Source organism: Aythya marila (genome assembly GCF_965140915.1).
Source record: "Aythya marila genome assembly, chromosome: 1".
NCBI classification, from domain to species: domain Eukaryota; kingdom Metazoa; phylum Chordata; class Aves; order Anseriformes; family Anatidae; genus Aythya; species Aythya marila.
The window spans coordinates 152,521,614-152,533,640 of NC_139042.1; the positions used below are offsets into that span (position 1 = coordinate 152,521,614).

At 47.8% G+C, this 12,027-nt stretch overlaps 2 protein-coding genes across 3 annotated transcripts; one reads left to right on the forward strand and one right to left on the reverse strand.

Moving 5' to 3' along the window:
• Positions 1 to 573: 573 nt before the first annotated feature.
• TST (thiosulfate sulfurtransferase) lies at positions 574 to 7,969 on the reverse strand. Its single transcript, XM_082780099.1, has 2 exons — positions 7,187 to 7,969; positions 574 to 1,047 (listed from the first exon to the last, which is right to left on the reverse strand). Exons 1-2 carry the CDS (start codon positions 7,770 to 7,772, stop codon positions 749 to 751), a joined length of 885 nt encoding a protein of 294 aa, XP_082636225.1. The 5' UTR covers positions 7,773 to 7,969; the 3' UTR covers positions 574 to 748.
• On the forward strand, positions 6,864 to 10,852 carry MPST (mercaptopyruvate sulfurtransferase). 2 transcript variants are annotated; one of them, XM_082780082.1, is made up of 3 exons: positions 6,864 to 7,069; positions 8,599 to 9,251; positions 9,854 to 10,852. In XM_082780082.1, exons 2-3 carry the CDS (start codon positions 8,657 to 8,659, stop codon positions 10,150 to 10,152), a joined length of 894 nt encoding a protein of 297 aa, XP_082636208.1. In that variant the 5' UTR covers positions 6,864 to 7,069; positions 8,599 to 8,656; the 3' UTR covers positions 10,153 to 10,852. The 2 variants fall into 2 exon arrangements, with proteins under 2 accessions (XP_082636208.1, XP_082636207.1); XM_082780081.1 differs by lacking the exon at positions 6,864 to 7,069 and adding an exon at positions 8,018 to 8,152.
• Positions 10,853 to 12,027: the final 1,175 nt, after the last annotated feature.

A 12,027-nucleotide genomic window follows, 5' to 3' on the forward strand; every position in this document is an offset into this window, starting at 1 on the left:
GGACAGTTGCTAGGGAACATCCCTCCCTCTATGAGCTGTAGTCACCATGGGAACCAGAAGAAACATGGCAGAGATCAGGGTCATCCTTCATCAAAAAAAGGGAAAAAAAAAAAAAAAAAGAAGAAGAAACAGGAAAGAGAGTAAAAGGCTCGCATCTCATGAAGTGCCTGTGCCCGTAAGTCCTCATCTCATGTGTATGAGTTCTTGGACACTTCCATAACACAACGATAATCAACAAGCCTGTATTTCAGCAGAACGGGATCTTCTAGCATCTGCAAATGTTTCACATTCTCTCATTGACCCCCCATCAGAGGTGCACCCATTTTCCACAACAGAAAACGGAGACGGCTGGCTGGCAGAGGGTCTCATGCTGAACCAAAGCCTGGCCCTCCTGTGTTCAGCACCCAGTGCTGTGTTTTAGCTCCAGACTTCTCATCTGTTGCACCGTACCATGGACCTGAGCTCTCACCAAGGGAAGTGTGCAACTCTCCCTCATCCTGCAAAACTGTTTTCCCCACCCAGTACAAAGAGGTCACGGGAAGCCGAGAATAATTAGAGGTGTTCATAAACGCATCATCTTTGAAGTAAATTTTATTTCATTGTGAGAAAGTGTAAGAAGTGATAAAAATTATTCTTAGAAAAATTGGCAAAATACAAATCGGCATGATTTTTCTTTATTTCCACTTTCCCCCCTCGCCTGGGCTGGAGATTGCTTCTGGATCTCGCTGCCCAAGAAACAAGGCTCCCTCTAGGCCTTGTTGCGCTTCATCTCAGAGACCTTGTACTCAGGTGGGGCACGGTGGAACCACTCCGACCAAGAACCATCATAAATGGACACGTCAGGCTTGCCGCACAGGTAGGCAGCCAAGGCAATGTGACACGCCGTGACGCCTTTACGGCACGTGATCGTCAGCGGCTTTGAGAGATCCACTTTCTTGTCACGGAACATCTGTTGAATCTCCTCGACACTCTTCTCGTGGCCAGTTTCTGTTAGGAATGATTGGAAGGGTATGTTCACAGCACCGGGGATGTGACCAGATTCCAGCCCTGCAAGAGGGAATGAGAAAAGAAAATATGAGCAGGGAGACGTTAATTAAGGTGATAAAAGATACCCACAAAAAGAGACACTGCAGAGACATCGCCGCAGACACTCCCAGTCTCTCCAGGATACTCATTTGTTTCAGGATACGACGATGATGCAAAGCAACAGGGGGCTAAAAAGAGGAGGACAACGATTATTCAACTTTGCTAAAGTCAAAACTTCCAGGATTTTTAGCAAGCTATTACCGCCCCGAAAGCAATAGGAGGTAGGAATCTGAAGGCTTTGGCAGCCCTGGATGTGACAAGAATCAAAGAGCCACCACAGGATGGATCCTAGCAAAGGCATTAAGGGGATCTGTGTGAAGAGAAATATAGCAGCGTCTTTCTGACCTTACCCACCTATGCCAGCAGCGTGTAGTGACAGCTTTCATAAGCAAGAGCTGTGGCTTGTAGGTGAAATTTGTGAAAGTAGCTTTCTGTTCACAGCTCATTCCTGTGCCACATTAAAATCACGCTTCGGGAAAGTACAGCGACCTTAACGTCATGCGCATTGCTGCTGAGGCAGCCACACCAGGGCAATAGGGTCAGGGAAGTGAGAATTTAGATTCTGTAACACTTCTTATCCACTCCAGGGATAAACTCAGCATGGGTCCTGTTTTTCTACCGGTACAGCTGACCACTTCAGCTAAGTTGAAAGTTACATCTCACGAACAAGGTCTCTAGAGAGAAGCAGATATAAAGATACGATGAATGAGACTTTCATCACATCCTTGAAATTCAATCTCTGTCACTACAGGCTTAATTGAAATCCATTACACTCAACTGGAGTTTTTCCACTGACTTTGAGAGGCTTTAGATCGAGCCCCATTGGAGCAGGAAATATTAAATATTACATTGAAAATGCATTTCAGGGAACGGCTCTTTGCTAGGTTTGAATTTCTAACAAGTCAGCCCTGGGAAAGTTACAGAAACGGTAATGTTTCATTTATAGCTTTCCAATTCCCTCAGTCCTCAGGGTAGCTGATCCCAAGAGATGGGGAAAGATCAGGGCAGGGAGCCTTTGTCAGGGCCAAATGATTAAAGTAACACTTGGTCAGAGATTGGCATCGTCGTGATGATACCGCAGTGTCATCGCTCATGCCGAGTGATGTCATGACGTGATGAGACATGCCACGAGGGGAAAACAGGATGTCAGAGGGGTGCCAAGGAGGGGATTTTTGCTCAACTGGGCAAAAGTGACATGCAAAGCTGCCCCTAGTCTGCTTCACAAAATCCCTCTCTGTCTGAGATGGATTATCTTTGTCTCTTAATTCATCCTGAGTGGAGGGGGACACTGGGGAAGTCTGCTGAGGTCAAGAAGTCCTGGGGGCTGAACAAGAGGAGCCAGCTCTTGCTCGAAGAAGCTTGCCAGGTCGTTGACTCAATTCTTAGCTGTTCCAGGCCCCATGGTCGTGATTGTCCACAATACACAGCTTTGTATCCCTCCATGTTCTACACTTACCACCCTTAAATGAATCTTTAGTTAGGAGAAGAACAGCCTCGGAAAAGAACAGTCTCATTTGAGTATTTTGGCTTTCATCTAGAGCGAGATTTCCTTGCTCCAGACATTCTGAAGTTTGTCAGAGAGACCAGAGCTCAAGACAGGGAATTCTGTAGAAACAGCATTTACTCATGTATGTGGGTGTTGAGCGGAAAGAACTAGCTGACACTGCACAACCACAGCTCCTTGGACTGCCTACGAAGTGCTCTGGAGTGGCTGAGGAAGTTTTATCAGCACTAGAAGGCAAAGCTGGACAGAGCAGGATCTGAAGAAGAGAAGATGCATCCACTTGAGCCTCAGATGACGCAAAGCCATACTCCACACCGGTCATGCAGTCACCCTTGTAACTCAAGGAAGGGACCCTAGGATCACAGAGCTTGACTCCCAGCTACTACAAGAATCGCTTTATAGGTTCCCTTGTCTACTAGATAAGAAAGTGTCATTTCCTAGCATCTCGACTGATAAACAGGAGGTTAATAACTGCTGCTGTCAAGGCCAAACTACATCTGAGGTTCTTGCCATCCTCTTCTGTTGCTTCCAAGCGTGGGTCAAAGTTCAAATGGATTAAATCTACTTTGTGGCTGCTTCCAATAGCTGGAAGGAAGTAAACAGGCACAACATCCAGGCATGAATGTTCCCTTTCTTCTTATCTGGCAAATCAATTCTGTTGTCAAAGAAACAGAGTCCTTAGTTGCAGCGCAAGTTTATCAAGGTATTTAATTCAATATCGCCCTCAATTCAAATACTTTTTCTTGAAAAGTCTTTGGAAAGCCTTCCAATCTATTGATGTTATGCTAATAGATCAAAAGCCACATGGGTTATGTTGTACCTCCTATCCTAAATTAAAAACACAAGCTTTGCTAGTGTCTCGGTCCTATAAAATCATGCTCTGATGTGATCTACTTAGTAAATGTCTTGCTTCATGGAGTTGCAATGTCACGACTGATTTTTGACACGTATTTGGGATAGAGATCTTCTGCCTCACAGATCTGAGCATATGGATAGCTTTTGGTTACACTCCCTGTTTAGAAACGATCATTTCCTCCTCTTTCCCCTTCCTGTTGCTACCCCTCACTCTGTAAGACTTTATCCTCAGGAAAAAACAAAAAGCCAGCAGCACTGACTCGCTGCAATTCGGAGGCTGCACACGATCTTTCATCCAGAACCCCTGCTAACTGCATAGCGACCTTATTCACTCCTGCTCTCCTTGTTCGCTTTTTACACTTTGCTCCAGCAGTTTTTGTTATTTGTTTTAATTTCCTTTGCCAAGTCTCACTCAGCTGGGCTTCTGGCAATCCTCCCTCACACTCTGTAACCTGTAATATGTTATCTTCTTCACTGTTTAATCCCCTTTTCCACATCTGTTAGGTTCTCTGCTTAAACATCTCTTTTTTTTTTTTTTCATTGGCTATTTGTCTAGCTAAGACTACAGTTTCTTTTCTCCAGCCTTTCCCTTTGTGACAAAAGCTCCAAATGGAATTTCTTAAGGGCAAAAAGATAAAAGATGTGCCTTGTTCACATTTAACTCCCTGTGGTCTTGGAGTTTGCTGACTGCAAATAGCTGTTCTCTCCCAAATCCTCCTCTGTTGCCTTTTTTCCCTCTCTCTTTCATTAAAACTGTATGTCTTCAAGCAGACCATTAAAGATCTCATCTGACCTACTGCGAACTCATTGGAAGAACACTTTAAGCTCCGTCCAGGCCTGACAGATCTTCATTTTCAGATCAATAAGCCTTTGCCACCAATGTCAAAATACTGCGTGTGTATGTGGCCAGAAGAGTCAACTCTAAGAACTGGCACGACTTCCAGCCTGGCATCTTCTGTTTGTCAACCTTGTCACAAAGATGGACAGCTCTGACTGTAAGCTCCTGAGGGATGAAACAGACTTTGAAAGTCACACTCTCTATGTTGTGCCTTGAGAATTACTTCACGGACAACATACAGACAGTCTGCTCCAAGCTGCAGACTCCACTTAGAGGAAGGAGCAGCGACATTTCATTCTCCCTCCCGCTGCTACTGATCATTCAAGCTGAGCAAAAGCTTTTTGTGTGGAGCTGGTCAAAATAAGAGCTCAGAAGATGGGAGTAAGGGAGACAGGGACTACCCAAGGTCTGAGAATGAGAAATAAAAATGGCTGGATGTTCATTAAGCAGTTTAGGGTTTACTTTCTTTTTTAGAGAACAGATTTTGTTGTCTGGCAAGTTTCTCTTCTTTTTATATACTTCTGTTCAGTCACAATTCCTGTTCCTCATTTCTTTTTGTGAAAAATAGAGAGAATCAGCACTGGTAACCACCTTGCAATTATTTTAATCGTCTGTCCCTGGATGGCCTCTGTTCAGGCTGGTTCCCTGGATCTGCACCCAGCAGCACCTGTGTGAATATGCTGGTTTGGCTGCTGCTGAAAACAGCTCATGAGCCAAGCTAGTCCTGAGCTGCCAGCTCCTCCAGGGACACAGCACTCTGGAGGGATAACTTTACCCACTCTGTGCACAGGTCAGGGATGCACATCAAGCACTACCATCAGAGCTTCTTTTTCATCCAAAGCCATACCTGTATTTAAGACCTCTGAGACCCAGTGTGAAGACACCACATCTACCTTTCTCCACCCTATCAATGTGTGTAGATATCCACCAGCAACTGAAAATGAAGTATGTATCGTGACTTGTATTAAACATTACAAGATCTAAGTCACCACCAAGGTGACTGCTGCATAAAAATAAAGCAGCGGCAGCTAATTCCTACCATAAGGAGCTGAAAAACTAAGCAGACAAAAGCATCAGCTGAAATTAGCCTCTTCTGGTGATGGAGTTCATGGAACTGGAGAGATTAATGGACTTAATTAAGAAGTCAAGAGCTGAGGCAATAATTAAACTGAAATCACCTGAGAACACATTAAGTTCCTTAACCTCAAGACCATTCTTCTTTTCTAAATTGCAGGCTATGTTTCTCCTCCCTGATGGAATGACCCCTGTAATTAATCAGCATTGATTTCAAATTGTTCTTTTAGGTGTAAGCACTGCCTTTTACCCACCACTGGCTGTAGCACAGCTATTGGCTGGCCTGGCTCAGAAAGCTGTCGAGCTCTTGCAGAACGAGCAGCTGCAGCTGGAGTGCTTACCCTGCTGGATCTGCTGTGGGAAGCAAAACTGGACCACCACAAATAAACTGTTCCATGCTGACTCATTTCAAAGGAGAAATCTGTTTTCAAGATGATGTCAGGGGCTGCGGTATTTGTCACCCGGTGACAACTCCACTTTGGAAAAGAGAACGTGAAATCCATCAGCTCTATCAGCAAGGAGGGCTTTATTCACGTCTTAAGATTAAAATTCCACCTTCACTTTGATGGGCTGCAATAGGGGAAGAAACGGAATGAGTGATAAGCCTAACTCCGCTCTCTCCCTGCAACAATATCTGCTATCACTCCCATCCACGCCCACCTTCTGCAGCATCAAGCACAGGTCAAGTGTTTAGGGTGCACCACAGACACATAGGCAAACCACGTGCACAAAGCCATTACAGCCAAACAGTCCTGAGGTTTGGCAGGGGGAATTTATTTCAGGATTGGTTTCTCAGAGCTTGGGGCGCAGTGTCCCACTTGATGGCTGTGAAGCAGCACGCACATAATGAAATGTTCAGGGCAGAGTAACAGCGAACCTGCAACACAGAGGCACAGCACAGCCCCAGGACCACAGAAACCTGCTGCACTCCCACTCTGATGGAGCGGATCATAACTCAAGACAAGCCTGTTATTGAGTTTTTCATATTGTTTTTAAATGTCCAGATTTTTAAAGCCATTTCTGATACTGATTTGGAGGGGAAGACATTCTGCAATATACCAAGGCTTAAATTACACACTATGGGCCTCCTTTAGCAACCAACTTGAATTTCATTTGAATCACATTCCCGTACCAGCTGTCCCCACTGCATGTGTATTTCTCCCACCTCTGTTGCTTGCATATCCAGCACGGGACTGAGGTAACTAAATCAATTTTTATTCCTTTTACTCTCAAGAAGAGACAGGGTGACAGCACAAACGTTTGGGAAAGGTTTGGGGCTTTCCTTATTTAAGCCTGTTAGATTTACGGCAGAGAGCAAATGACCTTTGATCAGGACCAGCAAGTTCTCTGTTTGTTGGGAACCAGAGCAAAAAGGTAAATGTTTCTTGGGTTACGGCACTATGCAAAACAACCTCGGCTTTTGCTGGTGTGTTCACTTCTGTGAGAGGTGCCTGTACTAATACTGCTTGTATGTGCCTGTTACTATTAGACTGGGCCCTAAAGAACCCCCTGGAAGCTCTCATCTCCCATGTTTGCATTGTTTGATTAAATTCTGCAGGATGTGGGATAGAGGATCCTGGAGCCAGACTGCAGACCTCCAGGTGTTCCTGCTCCTTTGTCTGCTATTTTCTCCTGCAGCTTTACAACGAATTACACGAAAAGCATCCCATGAGGGTGCTGGGATCCGACTGCTCAGCTGCATATGCCTTAAGGTAAATCCATGAGTTAGGCTGATGCATGCCCACTGGCTGCGAGGTGTTATTATGCTCGGACTATCAACACTCATCCTACTCCAGCGCAGGGGTCGGGTGCTGTTCCCCCTTCTTTACCTTGGTCCAGCTCAGTCCCCCGAAACCGGCCCTCGGGGCGGGAATCCACCACCTGGAACCGCTTGGACCCCACGTTCTCCATCATCTCCTCGAAGGTCTTCAGCAGGCTCTTGTCCAGCTTGGCCTTAAAGACCGCCGGTGTGGGCTGGCTGACCTCCGCCGTCACGGGGTGGCCCTCCTTCACCCAGTTCTTGAAGCCACCATTGAGCACCGACACCTGGCGGTGCCCGAAGACCCGAAACATCCACCAGGCGCGGGGGGCGTAGAAAGTGCCCAGCTTGTCCCCGTCGTACACCACGACGTGGGTGTCGTTGCCGATCCCCAGCTGCCCCACGTAGTCGGCGAAGCCAGCCTCGCTGGGCAGCATGAAGTCGTACGGGGACGACTTGTCCCGGCACTCCTCGATGTCGAAGAAAGACGCCCCGGGGATGTGGCTCTCCCTGAACTCCTGCCGGGCGTTTCGCTCCTGCGGAGGGTACCAGGAGGCGTCGAGCACCCGCAAGCCGGCCCCGACCCGCCCGGCTTTCACGGCCTCGGCCAGCCATTTGGAGGACACCAGCGCCTTGCCCAGCACCTGCGCCGCCATCTCGGAAGCCAGAGAGACCCGAGGCGGTGGCGGAGCCGGGACACGGCCAATCAGCCCGTACGGGCGGGGCAGGCCGGTGCCAGCCCCTCGGGCTGCCGAGCTGGGCGGAGGGGAAGGGGCTGAGATCCCCAAATCCCCCCTTGATAGCGAGGGGAAGCCGAAGGACAGCCGAAAATGGGCTGCCCCCCCCCCCCCCCCCCCCAATACCCTGTACACACACACAAAATGGCGGCCCCGCGCCGCAGCAAGGGGGACCCGGGGTGGCGAGGGGCGGCGCGGGGGCGGGCGGCACCGCCCGGGACCGGCCCGCTGGGAGGGCCCCGGAGGCGGTGTAGGGCCCGGCTGGAGGGGACCGAGGCTTGGTGCTGCTCGGCACTGAGGTACGGGGCCCCCTGGCTTTCCCCTCCCTTCCCCTGCATGGGGTGGGGGGTGTCTGGGGCGTGCGGTGGTGGCCGGGTGCGGCCTCGGCTGGAGGTGGGCTGGAGGGGGGTGTGGGAGCAGCAGGGTGCTCAAATCCTCATTTTTTGGGGTCCCAAGGCTGTCCTGCTGTCCTCGTATTGCTGTCAGTGCTGGGTGTGGAAGGGCTGGTGGGCTGTGGTGGCTGGGTGTAGGGTGGAGCTCTGCCATAGCTGCCCCTCTCTGTGCAGGGTTTAGGCTGAGCTCCATGAAATCCCTATTCTCAGGGCTGTAGCACTGCAAACCCCTCACTCGAGGCTTTAAGTTCTCATTTCAGTGTGGGTACAGTGCTCTGGTTCCAAAACACATCTTTGTCTGGTCACTTATTGTGAGGCTGGTCTCTAATTCCTGACTTTCTTCCCTTTTGCAGACAGGTGGATTGAAGCAAACCCCGGAGATCAGGTAATCTTGGCTAGGATTCAGGAGCGATGTCGCAACAGCTCCTCTACCGTGCTCTAGTGTCTGCCAAATGGCTTTCAGAAGCCATCAAGTCCCAGCAAGCTGGACAGGCCTTGAAAGTCGTGGACGCATCTTGGTATTTGCCGAAGATGAAGCGTGACCCGAAGCAGGAATTTGAGGAACGCCACATCCCCGGTGCTGTTTTCTTCGATATTGACCAGTGCAGCGATCGTACTTCACCTTACGATCATATGCTGCCTAAAGCCAGTGACTTTGCTGAGTATGTGGGGAAGCTGGGTGTAGGGAATGATTCCCATGTTGTGGTGTACGATGGCAGCGACCAAGGCCTCTTCTCAGCACCTCGAGTTTGGTGGATGTTCAGGATCTTTGGACATGAAGCAGTTTCCCTACTAGATGGTGGCCTGAAGAACTGGCTGCGAGAGGGACTTCCACTGAGCTCTGGGAAAAACCCAGTAGCTCACTCTGAGTTCCACGCCACCTTGGACAAGGGCATGGTGAAAACCTATGAGGACATCTTAGATAACCTGGATTCCCACCGCTTCCAAGTAGTGGATGCGCGTGCTGCAGGACGGTTCCAGGGTATAGAGCCAGAGCCCCGAGATGGTAATGTGCCTGCTGAGATACTGGGGTAGTTACAAGGGCTTATATGTAACCTGTCTGTAAGTTTGACTCCTGTGGAAGTAGTGATGGGATATATTGTTGCCCCTTATGGGATGGAACTTAATACAATATATCCACCTGTTCTCCTCTCCCACTGACTGCCTAGTGCTTGTTTGAAAACTCAGGGGTGGGAAAACTGTGTATTTTTTTCTTATGAAGGGCTGGGGTGAGGTAAGTAGCTTTCATACACCTCAAAGATGTGTATTAATCTCTCCATGTACTGGCTTCTCTTCCATCAGAAGAACCCGTGGAAATGCTTCAATGAGCAACTCTGCAGAGTGGGTTGCTCTGGTGGAGGGAGCTGGGAGGAAGAATAGAACTTAATAACAGGATTTTCTGTGCATGTAATAGCCTGAAGGCTACAGCCATCCTTCCTGAGTAATCACTAATCTAGTAAAGCAAGCTTTAACAGAAATAAATGCATATGTTTTAACAAAATACGCTAAACAGTAAATACCCCTCCTAGAGAAACAGATAATGGGTTTTGTGATGGATTCGTCCTGGACAGTAGAGGTTAATTCCTATCTGTACTGTTTCTCTTTCAGGAATTGAGCCTGGTCATATCCCTGGCTCCGTGAACATTCCCTTCACCAGTTTCCTCACAGAGTCCGGCTTAGAGAAGACCCCTGAGCAGATCAAAAGTCTGTTCCAAGAGAAGAAAGTGGACCTCTCAAAGCCTCTGGTAGCTACGTGTGGCTCTGGGGTCACTGCCTGCCACGTGGCTCTGGGGGCATACCTCTGTGGCAAACCAGACGTCGCCGTGTATGATGGGGCCTGGGTGGAATGGTACATGCGGGCAGATCCTGAAAATATTGTTTCTGATGGAAAGGGGAAGACTATGTAATGAGCTGCTTCATCTTCCAGTCATACAGATAATTTGCCTTGAAACAGAGTTTGGAAAAGATGGGTTTAATGTTCCTGGGCAAGTATCATGAGGTGAAGGTGCTGGGTAACAAGTATGGGCACATGGTGCTTCAGCACCTTCTCCTTCCTCAACCCCTGCTGCTTAGGAGCATAAAGACGACCTGGGCAGCCTGCTCTAGGTGACCATGCATGAGCAGGTGGGTTGGAACAGATGACCTCCAGAGTTCCCTTCCAACTTCAACTGTTCTGTGATTCTGTGACCATTTTACAGTGTCAGATGGAAGGGAGAGTGCTGGTGGCACTGTGGAGATGTTAATTGAGTCAAGCCAGGCTTATGACTCAGGACATTCCACCATGTTTAGTCACAGGATGGTCATACTTGTATAACTGTGCCTCATGGTCTTACTCTGCCTCTATCCTAGAAGCCAGCCATGCACACTAGGGCTATTTTGGGTGCAAAACCCAAGGAAAAAATATAGCACTTAATGAAGGAGATATGGCTTTGAGGTTGGCACTTTGTGGGTTTAGAGATTTAGTTTGCATTTCTTCTTGCACTTGGACTCTTAACTGCAATGTGTGCCTAGCCAATTTTGTACCCTCATGGCACCAAATCCCCCCTTAAAACAAAAACAAAAACGATTCTGGAAGTAAAAAGAATTAAATAAACATTTGTTTCAAGGTCTTTCTGCTGAATGGAGATTATGTGAATGTTGCTTGGGCGAGTCCTTTCCAGGAAATTGGTTTTTATAGGATCAATTTGTCTAGATGATTCAAATGAGAAGTCTTCTTTCATGAGCAGAACTACTTCTCTTACCTTCAACGAGCTCTTCAGCTGACGAAAGACAATGGCATGCCTCTCTCTTGGGACTTTTCACTGTGTTCCTACTTTTAGTCCTTGCCTGTTTGCTTTTTGGTTTAAAACTCCGTGTTAGGCAGTGTCAGCTCTGTTCTTCAAAGAGCGGATGTCAGTTCACATGGTGAAAATTGGACTGCATGGGTGTTCCCATTCTGTCCTTGAGACTTACCCTTTAACCTTAAACTAAAAGCAGGGGAACTGAGACATAAAGAGGAATAGCCCAAAATGGCAAGATTTTTTTTTCCCTGAGACCATCGTCTTCTATTTCAGAGCTGAAATCTCCCTAGGTAGCCCTGCTGATGTTCAACTGTTTGTTTTCTCCAGGATTTTCTCCTTTGGAAAAAAGAATGCCTGCCCCTATTTTGGCTCACTGGTGACTTAGAAAGTTAATGAGACAGCTTTTGCTCTTGGGCATGCAGCAACATGTACCTGTGGACATCAGGGGGTGATGCAGTCATCCTTTCTAGGGGATGCTTACTATCAGAGATTTTTAGGTTCCCCTACAAGGGCTGGATCTTATTCCATTGGAGAGGGTTTATTCCCTGCATCTGTGATTCTGGCATACAGAAGTGCACAGGGGTCTGAACTGAGTGACCCTTTAGTAGACAGTGCAGGACACAGATCTGGGTAAAATAACAACGCTTTATCTTTGCCAGCTTCCATTTAGCTCTTTGGGATTAAACTTCCCCAAAGCTCTTCTTTTCACAGGTTGTATCACACCCTGCAAATTGTGGAGGCTTTCCATTCTGGATCAGCTTCTGATGTAATTGGCTGTTTAATTGATTTTATTCTTCCGGCTAGGGAAAGATTTTCTAGTCCCATGCTTTATGACTTTTCCCCACCCATCTAATCGCTGTGTTGTAAAGACTGGTAGCAACACCTTGCTTTATTCCAAGTGGGATGATTTTTTAACAAGCCTTTCCTGCAGTAGAAAGGGAGGAACTGGTTGACGTTTCACGTAGGACATCTGATTGAGGTCTGTGACTGAAGGCACTTAAA

Excerpts from the sequence above, each read along its gene's own strand:
- TST (XM_082780099.1), bottom strand. The coding sequence starts at position 7,772 with ATGGCGGCGCAGGTGCTGGGCAAGGCGCTGGTGTCCTCCAAATGGCTG. Across the intron at positions 1,048-7,186 it reads GGGGACTGAGCTGGACCAAG|GGCTGGAATCTGGTCACATC; the intron begins GTAAAGAAGGGG and ends TCCCTCTTGCAG.
- MPST (XM_082780082.1), top strand. The coding sequence starts at position 8,657 with ATGTCGCAACAGCTCCTCTACCGTGCTCTAGTGTCTGCCAAATGGCTT. Across the intron at positions 9,252-9,853 it reads AGAGCCAGAGCCCCGAGATG|GAATTGAGCCTGGTCATATC; the intron begins GTAATGTGCCTG and ends TTTCTCTTTCAG.